Source organism: Labeo rohita, chromosome 9 (genome assembly GCF_022985175.1).
Source record: "Labeo rohita strain BAU-BD-2019 chromosome 9, IGBB_LRoh.1.0, whole genome shotgun sequence".
Classification (NCBI taxonomy): domain Eukaryota; kingdom Metazoa; phylum Chordata; class Actinopteri; order Cypriniformes; family Cyprinidae; genus Labeo; species Labeo rohita.
Genome location: NC_066877.1, coordinates 6416730 through 6438795, shown reverse-complemented (window position 1 = coordinate 6438795; position 22066 = coordinate 6416730). Strand labels below are relative to the sequence as shown.

Below are 22066 nucleotides of genomic sequence, written 5' to 3'. Positions count from 1 at the left end.
CAAGTTCAGCATGTTTATTTGTGTCTGCAAGAGGAGACAGATGTGTTGTTGTTGTTGAATACACTACACGATTTTTACAATTTGAACACATTTTAAAACCCTAGCTAACGTACACTTGCTAACTTTGACAATAGTTACAGAAAAACCTAGCATCTTGCTCTAAATGACAGAGGACTGAGTCATTCTAAAGACAACAAACTCATGTAGAAACACATCCATCATTGCTAGGAGACGTGTGATGAATGAACACAATATGTGATCTAAAATTAGGTTAAAATATCAAACATGATTAATCTCCTTTGGGGGTTTGCAGTGATGCAATAGAAGAACCTTATTAAAACGACCTTTTAATTATAAAGAACACTTTTTGCACTGGAAAGTGTTAGATGATAAAGTTTTATTTTATTTTTAGCTTTAAGAATTTTCTTAAAGAATAGTTAATCCTAAAATGATAATTTGCTGAAAATGTACTCACCCTCAGGCCATCCAAGGTGTAGTGTGTTTCTTCATCAGAACAGATTTGGGGAAATGTAGTATTTCATCACTTGCTCACCAATGGATCCTCTGCAGTGAATGGGTGCCATCAGAATGAGAGTCCAAACAGATGATAAAAACATCACAGTTATCCACATGACTCCAGTGAAGCAAAAAGCTGTGTGTTTGTAAGAAACAAATTCATCATTAAAACATTTTTAAGTTCAAATTGTGGCCTCCAGTTAAAATATGAGTCCTCTATTGATAATATTGTATTCTCTATAGTGAAAAAGTCAACCTGTCTGAATCAGGTGAAAAATATATACATATCAAGCACAGTTTACAACTGAAAACAGTCCAAAATAGTTTTGATTTGAGAGAACAACAGGAGATGGACTTTTTCACTCCAGGAAGCGTTATTATTAGGGCTGTCAGTTTAACGCCATAATTAATTAGTTATGAAAAATAACGCAATTAAAGTATTTTAACGCAGTTAACGCGCTGGCCACGCCCCCAGACCTGTACGTCGTCATATATTTGTAGCAATAGCCAAAAATCATTAGGAGATTAAGTAAAGATCATGTTCCATGTAGATATTTTGTAAATTTCCTATGGTGAACTTCAAAGGCAATTTTCTCAGTATTTAGATTTTTTTTCCACCGTCGGATTCCAGATTTTCAAATAGTTGTATCTCTACCAAATATTGTCATATCCCCCTAAACCATGCCATCAGTGGAAAGATTATTTATTTCAGATTTCAGATTATGTATAAATCTCATTTTTGAAAATTGACCCTTATGACTAGTTTTGTGAGTCATAATAATGATGCAGGGCAACAACTCCATAAATGCCGTTATGCCCTAAAATTCAAGATACTGGTGCAAAATATCCTCCTGTATCTGTTTTGTCTCATATTTATATATAGTACACGATATCACAAGGGCAGCAAAAACAAACCTATAACGCCAGTGCTGATTTTGTCCTGGTCTATCACGAGCTTAAATGTGATTTTATACAACAGTTCAGTAAATAAGAAGTTGATATAGTGTTATATTTTAAACATTATATTATGCGTTTTTGCTCAATTTTGCTGAGAACATATTATATTGGAGGCCATGCACTGTAAAAAACAATTTGTTGAGTCAGCTTAAAATAATTTGTAACCTGGCTGCCTTAAAATTTTAAGTTCAGTCAACTCAAAAAAAGTTTATTCAACCTGAAATGTTAAATTATACTAAGTGACAACTTAGATATTTGAGTTGAATCAACTTAAAATTTTAAGGCAGCTGGGTTACTTACCCATCTGTTAAGTTTAGCAAACACAAATATCTAAGTTGTTACTTAGTACAACTTAACATTTCAAGTTGACTAAACATATTTTATTTTGCCTTAAAATTTTAAGGCAGCGGGGTAACAAATTATTTTAAGCTGACTCAACAAATTGTGTTTTTTATTTTTTACAGTGTAGCAGAATTGTTGTTTCTGAATGAATTCGCGTTTTGGATGAATCGTGTGAATGAGTCATTAAGACATTTACCGCCACCTGCTGGTAGATTTAGTTTCTTATTTAGAGTGTCATTTCATTAAGAAATTAATGATAGTTAATAATAATTATAATAATAGAAACATTAAAGGGATAGTTCACCTAAAAAAATTAAATCCTGTCATCATTTACCCACCCTCATGTAGTTTCAAACCTTTCTTTTGTGGAACATAAAAGAAAGTATTTTGAAGACTATTGGTAACATGCTGTTTTAGTTGCCATGACTTTCATTATATGAACAAAAAATACTGAGATTTTTCTCAGATTACCTTCTTTTATGCTCCATAGTTTACGTTAGGCCATTGCAGCCTAAATGTTTATGTGTAATAAATTTTATGCTGAATCAAATTAAAAAAAAAATCTAAAGATACAATTTGTAATGTCTACTTTCTCATTTAACACAAAAATAGCTTTAAATAATCTTTTGTGGGTAATTTCACAGTCAAATTATATTAATTAATCAACACATCATGTAATTAATTAGATTAAAAACATTTAATCAGATGACAGCCCTAGTTATTATGGATTATGGACTCATATTTTGACCAGTGATGGTTTGAATTTGAAATGTCTTGATGGATTAGTTTCTTACAAACACGTAGCTTTTCACTTCACAAGATGTTAACTGATGGACTGAAGTGGTGTGAATTACTTGTGGATTATTGTAATGTTTTTATCAGCTGTTTGGACTTTCATTGTGATGGCACCCATTCACTGCTGGTCAGCAAGTGATGTAATGCCACATTTCTCCAAATCTGTTTTAGTCAAGAAACAAACTCATCTAGATCTACTACTCATCTAAATGACCTGAGGGTGAGTACAAATGATCTTTTCAGTTGAAGTATTCCTTTAATCCATTTGTACCTAAAACTCACCTTCAGCTCAAACCTTGAAAGAACACAACTTAACCAGCTATTTAAGATATTGAGGAGCACTTGATAATTACTGTCAACTTTAAATTCTCAAAATCTGCAGACTGACTTTCAACACCCAGCATTAAAAAAGAAGTTCCAGATCAAAAATTTACAGATAATTTACTCACCCCTTTGTTATCCAAGTTGTTTGTGTCTTTCTTTCTCTCTTTAAAAAAATCAGTAATTATCTCCATATAATGCACTTCAACGGTGCCCCTAAGTTTGAACCTCCAAAATGCAGTTTAAATGCAGCTTAAAATGGCTCTAAACGATCCCAGCTGAGGAAGAAGGGTCTTATCTAGCAAAATGGTCTGTCATTTTCAAAACAAATTGACAGTTTATATAGTTTTTAACCTCAAACAGTCATCTTGTCTAAGTTTGCATGAACTCTGTTTTTCCGGTTCAATACGGTCAACACAGTTAGTGTATGTCGAAAAACTCCCATCTCGTTTTCTTCCTCAACTTTAAAATCATCCTACATCGGTGCAAAAGTACCGACCCAGTGTTTACAAAGTGAAAATGCAAAGAAGATCAAACACCCTTTTTCAAAAAAAGGTAAAACAGCGATGTAGGATGATTTTGACTTTGATGGACTGAAGAAGAAAAAGAGACGGGAGTTTTTCAACATACTCTAACTGTATTGACCCGTATTACACAGACTACGCGTGAGCATCGGGCATTTGAGGTTAAAACATTTATAAATTGTCAATTTGTTTAAAAAATGACCATTTGTTTCACTAGATAAGACCCTTCTTCCTCAGCTGGGATAATTTAGAGCCATTTGAAGCTGCATTTAAACTGCACTTTGGAAGTTCAAACTTGAGGGCACCATTGAAGTCCACTATTTGGAAAACATTCCTGATATGTTTTCCTCAAGAAACATAATTTCTTATTGACTGAAGAAACAATGACATGAACACCTTGCATGACAAGGGGGCGAGTAAATGATCTGTAATTTTTTGTTTTGGAAGTGAACTTCTCCTTTAATTTGGGGGAAAATACAGAAGTGTAGTGTATTCCACTTTAAAACTGTGTGTATTAAGTAGTCACTTCTTCAGCCACTTCTTCAGTAGAGCTTTAGCCATTATCACACCATCCCACTTGTGTACAGAAATGAAAATCATTCTATTTCTCTCTCTGCAGTTGCACAGAAAGAAGAGGAGGATCTGCGGAGATGGAAAGAGGAGAACCGCCCTGGTCCCATTCAGCTGCCTCCAGAGAAACTAGGTAATGTTGAGATGAAATATATGGTTCTGATCTGATAAAAAACAAAAAAAAGAAGACGAAGGAAAGGAATATCTAAGGCTGCTAATGTATTCACTCTCACAGGTGGTGCAGTATCACTGGCAGAAGTTAGACAAAGACAGCAAATGGAATCACGCCAGTCAAAGATGAGAAAAAAGGTACCTATATAAATCTCTGATTCATTTCCCAAATACTTGTGGTGTGTTGCATACTTACAGTACATTTGAATATACTCTCTATACACTCTACAGCAAAGACAAGAGGAAATGGATAAAAAGAAGAGACAGGCAGAGGAGGAGCAGATTGAGCAGATGAAGGCCAAACAGCGAGAGAAGGTACAGCCCAAGAAGTTGTTTACATCTGACTTTTTATAGCATTTCAGCAGGGCATTGTGTTACTCTCATGCATCTGCAAAACTTCATGTGGTCATCTGGCTTGTGTTTGGATTCAGTGCTTTTTTTATGATGCCTTTGTAATTCAGACTTTATAACTCCAGATGTCACTGCAGGCAACTTACAAGTAATATTCTTTGCAATTATATACTAGATTAGACTTCAGCCTTCAATGTTGCTGCTGGATGAGCTTTGCGTGATTGATGAGTCTAATTATTTCAGCAGCCACAGTTCATTTGCTAAAACATGCTCCGGTCACTGTTTGGCCGTTGACTGGTTTACTTTAGGGATCTCGGGACTGTAGATAAGCTTGGAATACCGGAAATGAAAAACAGTTGAAGAATTTTTAATTAGATTAGATTTAACTTTATTGTCATTGTGGAGAGTACAAATAGAGAGCCAGTGAAATGCAGTCAGCAATCAGGGAATGACAAAAGAATGACAACACTATGAAAATATGTGGTTCAAAAATGGAAGAGTTTAGGATTTAAAAAAAAAATGACATTCTGCTAAAAATGTTGGGACATGATATAAATATAATTAAATAAAAATCAGCAAAAGTTATATTAAAATTGAAAGATTCTGCACTATTTAAAGTTCAGAAATTAAACAATTTAATCGGTTTCATGAAAAACGTATTAAATTAGAAAAATGCTAAATAGTGGTCTCAGATGGACAACACTATGTGTGTGTGTGTGTGTGTGTGTGTATATATATATATATATATACACTACCGCTCAAAAGTTTGGGATCAGTAAGACTTGTAATGTTTTTTAAAGAAGTCTCTTATGCTCATCACGGCTGCATTTATTGGTAAAAATACAGAAAAAAACAATAATACTGCAAAATGTTATTACAATATAAAATAATGGTTTTTATTTTAATATACTTTAAAATATAATTTATTCCTGTGATGCAAAGCTGTATTTTCAGCACCATTACTCTGTGCCACATGATCCTTCAGAAATCATTCTAATATGCTGATTTATTATTAGAATGATCAATGTTGGAAACAGTTGTGCTGTCAATATTTGTTTGGAACCTATGATTCTTTTTTTGAGGATTCTTTAATGAATAACAAGTTTAAAAGAACAGCATTTATTCAAAATATAAATCTTTTCTAAAAATGTAAATCTATGCTATCACTTTTTATTAATTGAACACATCCTTGGTAAATAAAAGTATTAATTTCTTTCAAAAAAAGAAATAATAAAAATTTACTGACCCCAAACTTTTGAACAGTAGTGTATATTGTTAGAAAATATTTCTATTTTAGATAAATACTGTTCTTTTTAACTTTTTATTCATCAAAGAATCCTGAATATAAAAATCACAGGTTCCAAAAAATATTAAGCAACACAACTTTGAACGTTTCCAGCGCTGATAGTAAATCTGTATATCAGAATGATTTCTGAAGGATCTTGTGACACTGAATGCTGGAGCAATGATGCTGAAAAATTCAGCTTTGATCACAGAAATAAATTCAAATTTTAATGTTTATTGAAATAGAAGAACGTTGTTTTACATCGTAATAATATTTCACAATATATAGTTAGTAAGGTAGCTGTTAAGTTTAGGTATTGGGTAGGATTAATGGATGTAGAATATGTGCTTTATAAACATTAATAAACAGCCAATATGCTAGTAATTTGCATGCTAATAATTAACTAGTTAGGAATTGGTCCCTAACTAAAGTGATGCCATGTATATTTATTAATGGCAAATGTGCATTTTAGTGAAAATGGGATGTACTGTAAATGCTAAATGATATGATGTTTCAGAGGTGCCATTAGTTGTGAGAATGGCAGGAATAATTAATTAATAGATTTAGAATAATAATAATAATTATGAATTAAAATACTCTCTGGTAACAGAGAATTATGCATGCATGTGTTTGGAAAGCTGAATAGAATCAATAAATATGGAAACATCAAAATGTGGGGAACTAAAAGTTTTGCCATAAACTCACGGCACTGGATGAGGCAGTATGTTGCTGCTGTATGTCAAGCTTATCAGAATGTATAAACAAACTGAGTTGATGTTTTCACTTTTTTGGAGATTTAATCTACCAATGGCTTATTTATACTGTAGTTAATGTGCATATTGAGCTAAAAGAGAATGAAGTATTTTAATATCTAAAGTGCACGTGTCATCTTTAATGCATTGCAGGCCAATCAACTGGAGATGAGGAAAAAGCAAGAAGACGTACAGAGACAAAAGCAGTACCAACACGACAAGCAAATGTACGTAAGCATTTTTTCTCCCTTGCTAGATTTAAAGTGTGCTTTCTTTAAAGGAGGAAGTAGGATGTTGAGCCACACTCTTGGGCATTATCCAAAAACAATAAACCTGGATGCACAGGTTTATCCTTGGCACAAGTTCAGTACAAAATATGCCTTTTGTTTATAGTCTGTCAAGAGATAATTCAAAACCATTGCAAAGAATCCTACAAGATGCTGCTGGCAATTAAACGCCTGTCATAACTAACCAACAAACCCATTTTATTTTATTTCTTCCACAGAAGTCAAACACAAAAAAGACATTTGATTCTTAAGACAGTGAAACCAAATGGCAACTCCAATTTGGCAAAATAAAATAAAGTAAAATAAAATAAATCCACACAAGGGTAAATCCTCAACACACACAGGCAGGAGACGCACGTAGGAGCATAGTAGACGGACAAGGGAACACAGGACTGAGCACAACATAGAAATGAGGATAGTTAACAAGACACATCTGAAACAAATGAAACAATCAATGGGAAACAGAAACTAAGTCACACTGAGCACATGAGGAATGAAAACACAACAAAATGCCCATTCAAGGTTTTTAAAGTTATACAGTCACTAAGTTGTTATTCATTAAAATTGTTCCCTTTTGGTTTAACCAAATCATGGTCAAGTCAAGTCATGGTCAAGTCAAGTAACTTTTTTGGTCCAAGTCATACAATGTAAATATGTGCATATAAATTTTGGTAAAATGCATTACAAAACCAAATTTGAGTAGGGGTGAGCGGGGCACAACCTAGTTGTAACACCGTGGTTTAAATATTTCCACACACGCTAGCATAACCAAATTTACGGTATTTACTAGTTGCCATAGCAACACTATACAGAGAAAATAGCGTGCCAAAATTCAAAAGCCTTTTGAAGATATCACTGAATATTTATTTTACCATAGTAAAAGTACATTTCTGGCTGAAGTAAGTTTTTCATCTCAGTTTTTAGTATTCATGCAAAAATGACACAAATCTGTTTATCAGTTCAGATAGTTTATTAATGCTTGACAAGTCAACAGAAGACACAAACCACTTTTATATTCCAGTCACGCCGATGGGGAACGTTGTAACACTGCGTTACAATCTGCCCCACTGTTATTCAACTATGTTTTTCTATGATGGATTTGAAAAAGAAACCACAAAAAACAGGTGAATAGAGACTCACAATCAATGTTTATTGTTGAGAAATTATTATTTCAAGAAATGTAAAGCATTTTGGCTCGTTCATGTGTCTATGAGAGCTGTGTTTGGAGGGAGGGGAGTGTTTTTTAAATGTCTGTATGTGTTTCATCTATTTGCACACATTGTTTTGAACTATACTGTATAGCTGTGTTTTGCGATCAGGGCCGTTCCACGCATGGTTGCGATGTGTTCATTGTGAACCTCAAAAATTAGACATTTTATTAATTAAAAAAACGCCATTCTTTTATTCGAAAAAGTTAATCATTTTATTTTATTGACAAAATATTTTAGTTTGTTGTGTATATTTCTTTCATTCGATCAGATAACATTTTAAGCTGTAATATGGTCATGTTACAACGTGCCCCTCACATGTTACAATGTACCCCACCTACGGGGCATGTTGTTACTTTTCACTTCCTTTCTTTTGAGGTAAATAACAAAAAACGTACACACTGTAATTATGAAACAAAGCTACATATTTGTACTAGACAAGTGTGAAAATAACGTGGATAAAAAATTATACTCTGAACCCCACGTGGATTTGCACAAACTGAGAGATTCAAAAAGTGTAAGGTTATGCCCCGCGCTCCCCTACTAGACCTGTTGATTGTAAAAGATATAGATATTATTATACATCTTCATAAAAAGTATATATATATCATTTATTTAATATTTAATAATATTAATATAGTATTACAAAAATTAACTAATTGAGTTTGTGTAAACAATCATGATTAATTACACCTAACATTAAAATGTTATATCATAAATATATGTTGACATTCAATATTCAAATTAACATGGATGAATGAAGGCCAGTATAACCAGAAATTCTACTAATGCCTGTTACATTACATATATTATTTTAAATTAATGTAATTGTTTTTAATAAGATTTGAGAGACAAATTTTGATTTGCCAAGACAGTCGGTAAAAAGCAAATTAAATTTCAGTCTTTTCCTCAGATGACTTACAGTTCAGAAGTACATGTTTTGTTTTGTGTTTTTTTTTTTTTTTTTTTTTTTTTTTTTTTTTTTTGTTATTTCTGGGAGAAAATGATATGGGTTTGGAACAACACGAGGATGAGTAAATGACGACAGAAGTTTCATTTTTTGGATGAACTATCCCTGTAATCACAATTATGTCCTTTCCTCCTGCAGGAAAACCGAGGAGTTTCTTCAAAGAATTGAGAGGTCCAACAGTAGCGTTTCTATGGCAGCGAGCAATTCCATACCAGCATCATCCTGGGTAAGACAGAGGCCAAAAATGCACTGTGTGCTCCATAGGCCTGAGTTCAAGCCTCTTGTGCATAGCTGTGGCACTGAGGTTACAGCCCAAGGCACTGGAATAATTCACACCAATTGATCTGTGTTTGATACATGTTTTCAAAGCAAACAGTGCTTGCTCGGGAGCGTTCATTGACACGGTACGTTGGACAGCAGCAAACAGTCGGCCTGCTACACAGCTAGGTCGCCTCCAATTATCTCCTCATTATCCTCACGCCGGAGTCAATCGTAGAGCTTCTTCACTTGTAAACATGCAACCTTCCGTTTCACGGTCAGCCAGCGCAAAGACGCAAGGGTTGCTTCTGAATGGTGAGGCAAGCAGAGTTCAGGGACTTCCCAGAGTTCACAGCGAGCACGCCTCGCAAAAGGCAGAGAGGGTCTGTGATAAGGCAGCAAAAAGACAGACTGGGGTGGAATAACCTGTATGGTTTGAGCAAAAGTACCTGGAAAGGAGCCAGAGTCTGAGCCTGTGACATAAGCAATCTGACAGGATGTGTTTAGAGGTGTTAATTACAGCTAAACCACATGATTTCACTTAAATTTTAGGCAAGTTTGATATGCTTCAGAATGTTTTTTCAGTCACCAGAGATACAGATCATGCTGTGCCTTTATTGTTTTTGGCAAATCTTTTCTAAAATGTTCTGCTTGAAGAATCAAAGTATGAAGATCTCAACCATGCTAGAGGCAGCAGAAATTCCTTTCATTAGGGGGTAATAATTACCCCCCAGAATTGACTTTCAGGGCATTATTTTTACCTTTATAAATATATAATATGTGACCCTAGACCACAAAACCAGTCTTAAGTATCATGGATATATTTGTAGCAATATCCAACAATACACTGTAAGAGTCTAAATGATCATTTTTTCTTTTATGCCTAAAATCATTAAGATATTAAGTAAAGATCATACTCCATGAAGATTTTTTGTAAATTTCCTACAATAAAAATAATTTAACTTAATATATGGTTAGTAATATGCATTGCTGACAACTTCATTTGGACAACTTTAAAGGTTTTCTCAATATTTAGATTTTTTTTGCACACATTTAGATTCCAGATTTTCAAATAGTTGTATCTCAACCAAATATTGTCCTATCCTAACAAACCATACATCAATGGAAAGATTATTTATTAATGTATAGATCTCAATTTAAAAAAAGATCCTTGTGACTGGTTTTGTGGTCCAGGGTCACATATAGGTATAAAAAACATTGTTTAATAATGTATAAAAGCATATTGTTAATTATGTCAATTTCTCCTTATGAAATTCACTTAAATTAAATGGACTGATTTAAAGCCATAACTTTTCCAATTAAGAATTTATCATATAAAGTCAAATCAAATGCAAATTAGCAAAATAAACAAATCTGTAATGTTTAAAAGAAGTCTCACATGCTTACTAAGGCTGCTTTTAAAGCAGCAATATTGTAAAACATTATTACAATTTAAAATAACTGTTTTCTATTTTAACATATTTTAAAATGTAATTTATTCCTGTGATACAATGCTGATTGTTTTGCAGACATTACTTCAGTCATATTGCATAGATTTACTAATCTCTTTAAAGCGTACAGTGACTAAAATATAATTTTCCCACTTCCTCCCCAGCTCCACCTGTCTAGAAATGGTACAGGTATAACTCTACTCTCTGTAGTGTCAAATATATATATATATATATATTACCTTGAGAATATTGTTGAGCTTTTTAGGTGTTTTCTTCATGTTCATTACTTTCAAAGCCAATTGTAGATTTTTTTTTTTTTTTTTTAAACCCAAAGCATGTCATATATTACACATTCACAACACATTGATCGTTCTTTAGTGACTACAGTGTCTACAGAGATCACTACAAGGACCTACAATTGGATGTAATGAAATATATCAAATGTTTGGTAACACAGAGGAGGATACAATAGAGGAGTTTGCTGGAAGGATGTTTTTGTCACATTTAGTGGCAATTTGCCTTAAGCCCTGGTTAATTTCTGACCATGGCTGGTGGGGATTGAGGGCTGGGCTGACCATGTGTCTGAGGCCTGCCTTTTATGTTGTACAAACCACTAAAAGTGGCATCTGACAGCACTGTTAAAAATCGGCACTGTCTCGTGTCAGGCAAAGAATGTTTTGTTGTGCGGCTTTCAAAACTGCTTTCCAATTGTTCCCGGGTTTGAAACTTTCGAGGACTTCCCTCAGGATGACTAATGGGGAAAATCCCTCTAATAGACAGATCGTGCATTAGGACTACAGGGCCGTGGTACACAACTCATGCAACCAAGTTTTGAGGAGCGCACTGGCTCTCTCGGCTTACCGGGAGAGGAGGTCCTTCGATCGTGCTTTCTCTTGCTGTATTGACTTAAGTGGCTGGACAACCTCCAGGCCAAGTAATGAAATGCTCCAACCTAAATGTCGTAGGCCCGCCGATCAAAGTGTTTGTGGAAAGACGGGTTCTTGATGTGGTTTTGTGGCCACTGAGAATTGTTATGCTTTCAGTGATGCTTCCACAAGACAGATTAATCTCCTCCATATCCTCTGTTTGTGCAAAGGATCCTTTGTATTGGCTTCCCAGGATGCCAGGCCCAGGTCGTCCCACCTATTCCCCTTACTCTCTGGCCATTTCAAACAGAGCAGCCCCTGCCTGCTGTCCCCGGGCCGTCTGACCAAACACACAAAGGATCTCTTCAGCTTCCAGGCTCTCTGCTCGCCCCTCCTTACACAGTTTTTTTGAACAGGGCCATGAGAATCTCATAGAAACATCACAGTTGACACCCAGTTTTGCGCTGAAATATGTGATGGGCTCACCCTCAGTGGTCATACTGTATGGACAAAGGCTGGGGTCCAGTATGGATTTGTCTAGGGATGGATCACAATAATTGACTTAAACTGATTTCCTGTGTTTACAGCTGTTAGTAAAACCCTCTAAGAGAGGTTGCATCTTTAAAGCACTACCTACACCATAGTCAGACTTCTGGCTAAGAACCACCCACTTCGATAGGAAGGGACCCTCTGACTAAAATGGACAACAACCAAACACAGTTGTTTGTTTTTAGGGTTGGGTTATCTGAAATGCATTATACCAATATAAGGCCACTCTGGGGTTCCCTAAGGCATTTACACTATGCACATGCACATTCTTTAAAAATGGTGCTTATTGAGGACAAGCAAAAATATATAGATTAAGATTATCTTAATAAGATATTTCACATAAAAGACGTTTACATATAGTCCACAAAAGAAAATAATAGTTGAATTTGTAAAAATGACAAAAGTTAAGTTAAGTCAAGTACACTTCATTCTTAATACTGTGTGGTTACCAGAATGATTTACAGCTGTGTTTTTTTGTTTAGTGATAGTTGTTCATGAGTCCCTTGTTTGTCCTGAACAGTTAAACTGCCTGCTGTTCTTCAGAAAAGTCCCACAAATTCTTTGGGTTTTCAGCATTTTTGTGTATTGAACCCTCTCCATCAATGACTGTATGATTTTGAGATCCATCTTTTCACACTGAGGACAACTGAGAGACTCATATGCAACTATTACAGAAGGTTCAAACCCTCACTGATGCTTCAGAAGGAAACACAATGTATTAAGAGCCGGGGGGTGAAAACTTTTGAACAGAATGAAGAAGTGTACATTTTTCTTATTTTGCCTAAATATCATATTTTTTTCCTTTAGTACTGACCTTCAGAAGCTACAGAATAAACTTACATGTTTCCCAGAAGACAAAATAATCTGTAATAGTTGCATATGAGTCCCTCAGTTGTCCTCAGTGTGAAAAGATGGATTTTAAAATCATACAGACATTGTTAGAAAGGGCCCAAATACACAAAAATGCTGAAAAAACAAAGAATTTGTGGGACCTGAAGGATTTTTCTGAAGAACAGCAGGCAGTTTAACTGTTCAGGTCAAACAAGGGACTCACGAACAACTATGACTAAACAAAATGTGAATCATTCAGGTAATAACAACACAATATTAAGAATCAAGTTTATGCAAACATTCTTATAAATTCAGCTATTATTTTCACTTGTGGACTATATGTAAACGTTGTATATGTATGTATGGTAACAACTTTCGATCATAATTAGCTAATGATGCTTTTGAGAAAGCACCCCAGATCATAAACTGCTCACGTGTAAATGAACATAGTGCAACACTTCACTCTGAAACACAGCAACCAATTATCAGCCATCTAGCGAGTATCAGTTTCATAGACTTGCCAATGCTGGTTTATGTAATTTAAATGGATTTGAAAAATTTCCTCCCAATATCCATATAAATACGGAGAAAATCACATATAGATTACTTCACAGAATTTAATAAATCAGAAAATTCTGGATGTTGATAACTAGTTTACTTAATAATAATAGCCTGCTAATAACCTAATAAGTTTACCACTCTTTGTTTTAATCTGGTACCTAAAATGTCCTGTTTCCCAGTGAACTCTACTTTGTGTTTGCGCTTAGAAGTTGCATAAAGCCAACCAGTCAGATTGGAACTGACACTTTCTGTCAACGCTTGCTATTTTTGTGTGCAATATGCATGAGCTGGTCAGTGGTCTTACTGTAAGTGGTCCACACATATGCAAATGGACGTAGTGCATATTGCAGGTTTTTGAGCATCTCCCACCATGAGCAGCGCACACAAGACAGAGTGTCAAGTTAAAAATGACTAAACTTAAAAAAGCGCCTTCAGATGCAAACACTGTTCTCTTATGTTTTTGAACACAAAATTGCATCTTGTGTGAACGATGACTAAAAGTAAGGTGTAGAGGTGTAAGAAGCACCACTCACACAGAAGTCTCTTCTAAACCAAGCATGTTTTTGTTACTTATTCCTTTGACCAACTCGAAAATGACTGAAACTTGTGTATGGAAGTTTTTTGCCTCAAGTGAAACTCCCAAACGCGCAGATTCCTATTTGAATAACTGGATTTCGCACACTACAGCAAACATGACCGCACCTTAAGAAATGTGTGATTGTGTATCATTCACAGCATTCAGGAACACCAACATAGTCCAAAAAAAAAAAAAAAAAAATGAATGCACATTCCTAGCTTTCATTGTGGGGCCACTTTTTTTTTCATAGGCTAAAAGTCATGAGTACAAGGAAGCCAGAAGAGAAGAGGAGAACACTGACCTGCTTAAGAAGAAAGAGGAGCAGAGGAGAAAGGTAAAGAACAAAGGAAGTGCAACAGATGGTCTGAACTTACGAACATCACCTCCACTTTCAGATCACAGAACCAGCACAGCTAAACATCTGGGCTTTGCCAAGAAAAAGAACTAACTCTGCCTAGCATATGCTATTGATTAGCATGTTCTAGGTTATAGAAGGTAGTCACGGATGGAGAAGAGTAAGTGTTTTCCAGCTGGCTGTATAGTGGTATTTCTGTGGCTTTGAATGCCTGTTTGTCGGTCAAACGCGAACTTAAAATTACTGATACGCATCGAGGACAAAAGGTCAGCCTGGCCTATCATGTTGATATTGTTGTTTATTCATGCAAATATGCAGTTAAATTTTTATAGCCACAGACCTTCTGTCCCTTTACATAAGTAGAGGAGACATTTCTGTTGGAGATTAAATTTTCATTAACTTACTCTTTCCAGGCAGATATTCTGGAGGAAAAACAAAAACAACAGGAAGAGGACAGGAAGAGACGGACCGAAGCTGACCATCGGCGGTATGGGCGCCTAATCATGACAGACCGCTAAGAAAGCCATGACTGTCAGAATTAATAAGGGAGTCTGAGACCACTAGTACAAATGCTTATATTATGCATTTTTCTAATTTGATGCCATTTTTTCATTACAAATTATATTGTCAACATTGCAATTTGAATGAGAAGTTCAATTGGAAAAATAGCATGAATTTCAGAATGCTTTAGTGTTCTGGTTGCTCTAATGACTCCACAATGACGTTTGTTTAAAACCTGATGATCAGGTTCTTCAGCATGATATGAGATGATTCAGAGAAGGGCATTGTGCGCTTCAATGGAAGCAAGACAGAAGAGTTCAAATGATTCACTCAGTTTATTCAAAACTAAACAAAAAAAAAAGTCATCATTAACCTGGCATGTATATGTTTTTGCCCCTGTGAATCACCCAAGAAGATATTTAGCAGAATATCGTAGCTGCACAATGGACATTCATTAAATAATAACTTTCATGTTCATTGAAGAAAGTAAGTAGTACAGGTTCCATAACACATTTTACTTGTATATAGGTCAGTCTACAATTAGGGGTACATTCAGAATTTGACAGTGTGAAGAAAAAGTTTTCCTTTTTCCTAAAAACCCAAACATGACCTTACATAGCTGCTTTGAAACAAGCTATATTGTATTAAGTGCTTTATAAATAAAGTTGAGGAATATGTGCATAAAATACCATCTATGTTTGCTACTGTCCACCATGTTACCTGGGTAACACAGTTGACAGGTAACTTAGTTGACACTTTTAGTGTTTTGGGCCTATACTCAACATGGAAGCCTAGAACTACTGAGCATATGGTATGTTTAGAAATATATTTTCATAAACAAAACATACGTTAAAATTTGCAGCAATTATACTTGTGTAACACTGTTGACAGTCAATTAATCCACTTTTGACACAGGTTTGATAGTTTAACTAATACTAGGGGAAAGAGAGAGAACAGTGTTAGTGTTTCATCCATGTGCTTCTAGAGGACATATCACCATACTGTGCAAATTATGTGAGAATGGGACAAACCATTTCTTTTTAAGGGGGGGTTTTCTAGTGGGTAACTTTGTTGACCATGGTCTTTCGAACACAAATAAAACAAGTTATATTACAATAAACACTATTGAAGCACATACCCAAATGTCTTGATAACCTAATCTAACAGAAGGAAAAACTATAAAATTAATTTATATTTGAGATGATTTTCATGCTTAAATGCAGAGTAAAATAAGCAACTTTACAAAATCAGACAGTTGAATACCAGGGTTGTATGTGATATGAACATATATAACAAAATATGAACAAAATATATGGTTTTTTTTCAACATGTAGTAGTGTGACTGGGAAAAATATAATTGTGTACTAGAACATTAAGCATTGGAGCTTTATATTGATGAAAGTATATTAAAAATATATACTTAATGGACATGAGATGTACCCACAATTATAGAATGACCCATATACTTATTACAGAAAAAGCATAATTTAATAAAACATACTTTTGTAATGTAAGAATGTAATGTTTTGAACACCTCGCAACGACCCACCCCCCTTAGGTACTGTTGTTATATCTGACAAGAAATGGCGCTGTCACGCCACACATCATGTTCTCATGCAGTGAAAAATACATTGTGGAGCAAGGAAAGAGGAAACTGGCAATGCGCTAACAGACAAGACAGAGCAGGTTACTTTCTATATGAAACAAAGTGTCAGCTTTCAAATATTTGCATTTTCTAAAACAATTCTAACAATAAATACCGTTTTGTGGCTCTTTAATGTGTTGCGACAGATCGCTGTAGTGCCTCAGTTCAAGTGGCATGTGAACTGATCATCTCTTTCTATTTCCTGTAGCGTGAAATAAACATGAATGAACATAGGCCCGGTTTCAACCGCAGAAAGATGTCAATACACATCATTTTTCGAGTTCAGGTCCACCGACATTAATATACTCTCCCGTCCGGTTTGTTTGTCGGACAAAAATGGCAGATTCGACATTATGATTGATCAGATCACCTGTCTGTCAAACTCCCTGTGAAGGATCAATTGCATGTTATTTGGAATCTATTACAGTTTAAATGTATGTAATCAGCTGAATGTTAAATTGCTTTCCAACCACTTACAGTAAGTAGGACTTAAAAAGCATGACAAGCAGGTTATTAAAACATAATGAGCGGACTATAAAGTAAATATTTAGTTTAAAATGTTTGCAAACAGTCATGAAAATGCACTTTTAGTACACTTAAAGGGACAGTTCACCCAAAAATTATGTTATAAAGCTACGAGAATACTTTTTGTGTGCAAAGAAAACAAAAATAACAATTTAACAATTTCTTCTCTTCCGTGTCAGTCTTTAATGCATGTTCATGAGAAAGTGAGAGTTAGTTCTTTATTTTAAATGTATCGAAATCCTAGAATGTCCTGTACAGTTCTAAATTAGAAAGATTTGGAATTTCAACATGGTCTCAGACATCTAACATCTCCACGGTACTGATGAAGTAGGAGTATTTCATTGCTCGGAACAAGTTGTGAAACATCCTGATGATGCATTTCTCTCTTCAGGGTGAACTTGGCCTTCTTAGACCGTCTGGAGGCGAGTAGTTCAGGTAGGGTGCCTGAACCCGTGACCCAAACCCCTGAAAGCAGCAGTGTCTGGCTGGATGAAGATGACGATGATGACATTGACGAACCACAGGATACAGCCTTATCCAACCCATCACAGATCCACGCAGACCGCTCAGAGGCCGATGGTGAGTATTAAACAAGATTTATACGCATCTGCCATGGCATCGTGTGTGTTTAGGTCTGTTTCATTTCACAGCACTTCTGGAAACGTCTCCATCACGTCGACTCACAGCCTCCGTTTATGTGTGATATTAAACAGATCTCACACCCCCGATCCCGGATGGCACAGCACATTGTATAAATAAAAATGTCCCAGCACGCCAGACACGTGATGCTCTTAGATGCCCCTGTATATACGAACTGTCAGCGTTATGAGAGGTTAATGTCTATGAGTCAGTAAGCGACTAACTCATTAGCGCGGTAGATGTGTCTTTTAGGTCCAAATTGCCCTCTGCGAAGTAAACTCATTTGGCTGGGAGAAGCTTGAATTATTGGCATGCCTGTCTGACAACAGATTCATTAACTGTACGTCTTAAGCGACTGCTGCAAAAACATCGGTTAGCTCTTTGAGATCCAGTCTGGCTGCATTGTCATTACTTGGAAACGGGACGTTCTGTCTTCAGCCTTCAGACTTGCCCTGCTATAATGTGGGTTAAAGAAATAGTTCAACCAAAAATGAAAATCAGTCAGTGTTTACTTTCCCTCATGTTGCTGTAGATTCATATGCTGTTATTTTTGTCTGCAGAACACACAGGGAGAATCTTCACGCAGCTCTTTTCCATAAAAAGACATATAGCATATCTGTCATGCTCTAAAAAGGACAAGTGTCCTTAAGCATCAGTGCAAAAAGCACCATAAAAGCAGTCCATGATTTGTATACTATATTTTTAGGCTTCTAAAGCCAGATCTTTGTGTGAGGGACAGACACAAGTCATTATTCACTCTAAATCAAATCTTACATGCAAAAGTTTTTTTAGCTTTCAAATCAAGTACACGCTCAGAAAATATTCAACCTGTATCTTTAGAGGTATAACAAATTTCCAGTATTTTAGCATAATTTAAATATAATCGTTTTTATTAATATTTTTAATTATATTATTTTTCTTTTTTCAGTTTTGAATTTTAAATGTTTAGAATTTTTTAGAATTTTTTAACTCAGTTTTACTACAACTTAAACTAAAAAAACAATGAACAATGTTTAAAAAATAACATTTAAATATTGAATTGAATATTTCATTTCATTCCACACCAGCAAGTGAACTTTTTTTCTTATTTGTTTTAGTTAACTATAATAATTCTGGTCACTGTAGCGGTAAGACCTGTTCACACCAAGATCCATTTTTGCTTTTTTAAAAGCAGCATCTACTGAGAATAAGTCTCCATTTCTTTATGGACTTGTCCAGATTATCATGCTAAACATTTAAAATCTTTTGTACCCTGTTTTTCACTAAAAGGTTCATAGTAGTACCTTATAGGAGTAGTTCACTTCCCGAACAAAAATGTACAGGTAATGTACTCACCCCGTTGTCATCCAAGATGTTTATGTCTTTCTTTTTTTCAGTCGTAAAGAAATTATGTTTTTTGAGGAAAAAATGTCAAGAATTATCTCCATATAGTGGACTTCTATGGTGCCCGCGAGTTTGAACTTCAAAAATACAGCTTCAGTGCAGCTTCAAATGGATCTAAACGATCCCAGCCGAGGAAGAAGAGTCTTATCTAGCGAAAAGATTGGTCATTTTCTTTAATAAAAAAAACAATTATATACTTTTAACCTCAAATGCTCGTCTTTTCTAGCTCTGCGTGAACTCTGTGCGTTCCGGTTCAATACAGTTAGGGTATGTCAAAAAACTCCCATCGTTTCACTTGATAAGACCCTTTTTCCTTGGCTTTGATCATTTAGAGCCATTTCAAGCTGCATTTAAACTGCATTTTGGAAGTCCAAACTCTTGGGCACCATAAAGGCCCACTATATGGAGAACCTTCCTCAAATGTTTTCCTCAAAAAAAAATTCTTGATGACTGAAAAAATAACGACATTAACATCTTGGATGACAGTGGGGTGAGTACATTATTTCATTTTTGCTCTGGAAGTGAACTACTCTTTTAAGGGTATGTATACTCTAAGGTAGTAGCATGCTCTATTTAGAGGTAAATAATGTACAAAGTTACCACATCAGTAGTACTGCTTTCGTGTACTATGGCACAGGTTAGACTTCAGTAGCATTATAAAGACATAACTGGTTCTCATATGATTATATGATTTAATTTGAGAGAGTTTATAGTGACCTTTTTGGAGTGTTAGATGAAAAACAGTTGCATTAAGATTCAACATTTCTTCATCTGTGTTCCACTGAAAAAAATAACAGCAGACAGATTTGGAACAGCATAATAGTGAATAAATAATGACAGAGTTTACATTTCTCCTTTGATGGATTAATCATTTGAAAAAACAAAAATTAAAAAAATACCAAATTTACTCAATATCCGGGAATTGAGAACTATTGCTTATTCTATTCTGACAAACAGACGTGGAAATGTATGATTCACACATATTACTTTAGCCTCCTTAGTGGGATTTGCAAATGACTTATCGTTTGATTCAGTTCGAATCTAGCTCCATATGTGGAGATTTTCACCTTTTCTTTATGCCAAGAGGTGTGGCTGTTACGGCCAGCTGTGTGCAGAGCTGCTGTGTGATGGTGTGGGACTGATGTGCCATTCACAATGAAACAATCTTCATATCTTCTCAGATGCCTAACGACACAATATGTCTGTGTGTTCAGCATCACTTACATCTGAATCACTGCACGGACCAAAGGTTGTATCCTCAGCTGAGGTTTGAGGTCAGCCAGGTCCTCCGATTCTCAAACTCACACCTCTGTCTCTGATTTCCAAGAAACATTAGATGTGTTTGTCTGCGAACCAAGTGAGTCTCAGAATGACCTCTTGTCTGGCTGCGGTTCGGCTTACTCACAGCAGTGATAGGACCTGCCCTGGTGTACATGAACACCATGAGCACAGTTAATAGACTGAAGAATGAGTTATTAGAAGCTTTCTATGTTTAAAGGATTAATTCACTCCTGAATTAAAATGGCCTGATATTTTTACTCACCTCCATGTCATCCAAAGTGTTCATGTCTGTCTTTCTTCAGTTGAAAAGAAATTCATGTTTTTGAAGGAAAAAGTTCCAGGTTTTTTCTTCATATGGTGGACTTTAATGGGGATCAACGGCTTGAGGGTCTAAAAAAAATAAAAATGTATATACTTTTTAACCACAAATACTTGCGTTCATGGATTACTACACCGAAATGAGAGTATAGTTCCTAGCCATATCGACCTGGAAAATCACAACTTTTCATTTTCCATCAGTCTTAGTACACGATGTAACTACAGAAAAGTCTAAACTCTTTGGTCATTTTTGAGCGAGATGCTAACAGTCTAATCGGATTCAATGATCCATGCTAAGCTATGCTAAAAGTGCTACCGCCAGACCCGGAGATCGGCTGAATGGATTTGAAAACGGTAAAACTCAACTGTTTAACTCTAGGGGAGTTGGAAAATGAGCCTATTTTCAAAAAAAGTGGAGTGTTCCTTTAACGTATTACGTAATCACATTGGAAAGGTCACGTATGACGTAGGCGGAAGTACCGACCCAGTGTTTACAAAGCGAACACTTTAAAAGTAAAAGACCCTTTACCAAAAAAAAAAAAAAGATAAAACAATGATTTTGGCCAATTTTGAAGTTGGAGGAGAAAATGAGATTTAGTTTTTCGCCCTACGCTACCTTTTTGAACCGAAGTACACAGATGAAGAACTAACCATGTATGACGTAAAGTCTGAAGTCGAAGACACACATAGCAGAGCTAGTTCAAGATGAGCATTTGTGGTTAAAAAGTGTATACAGTAGAGGTCAAAAGGTTACAAACAACTTACAAAATGTAAACAATTTTAATAATTTTATGAAAAATAAGAGGGATCATACAAAATGCGAGTTGTTTTTTATTTAGTACAGACCTGAATAAGGTATTTCACAAAAGACATTTACATATAGTCCACAAGAGAAAATAACAGTTAAATTCATAAAAATGTCCCTGTTCAAAAGTTTACATACACTTGATTCTTAATACTGTGTTGTTACCAGAATGATCCACAGCTGTGTTTTGTTTAGAGTGAGTCCCTTGTTTGTCTTGAACAGTTAAACTGTCTGCTGTTCTTCAGAAAAATCCTTCAGGTCCACCATATTCTTTGGTTTTTCAGCATTTCTGTGTATTTGAAGCCTTTCCAACAATGACTGTATGATTTTGAGATCCATCTTTTGACACTGTGGACAACTGAGGGACTCATATGCAACTATTACAGAAGGTTCAAACACTCACTGATGCTCCAGAAGGTAAATGAAGATGCATCAAGACCCGGGGTGAAAACTTTTGAACAGAATGAAGACG

The 22066-nt window shown here is 35.3% G+C and overlaps 1 protein-coding gene across 1 annotated transcript in view; it reads left to right on the top strand.

Annotated features, from left to right (window-relative positions):
• Window positions 1–22066, top strand: part of epsti1 (epithelial stromal interaction 1) — a 29170-nt gene that overhangs the window by 2645 nt on the left and 4459 nt on the right. Inside the window, exons 3-10 of the mRNA XM_051119551.1 lie at window positions 4075–4158; window positions 4261–4334; window positions 4428–4511; window positions 6738–6811; window positions 9188–9275; window positions 14393–14476; window positions 14911–14984; window positions 17560–17747. Of these exons, the coding sequence (XP_050975508.1) occupies window positions 4075–4158; window positions 4261–4334; window positions 4428–4511; window positions 6738–6811; window positions 9188–9275; window positions 14393–14476; window positions 14911–14984; window positions 17560–17747 (750 nt within the window). The remainder of the gene's footprint in view (window positions 1–4074; window positions 4159–4260; window positions 4335–4427; window positions 4512–6737; window positions 6812–9187; window positions 9276–14392; window positions 14477–14910; window positions 14985–17559; window positions 17748–22066) is intronic.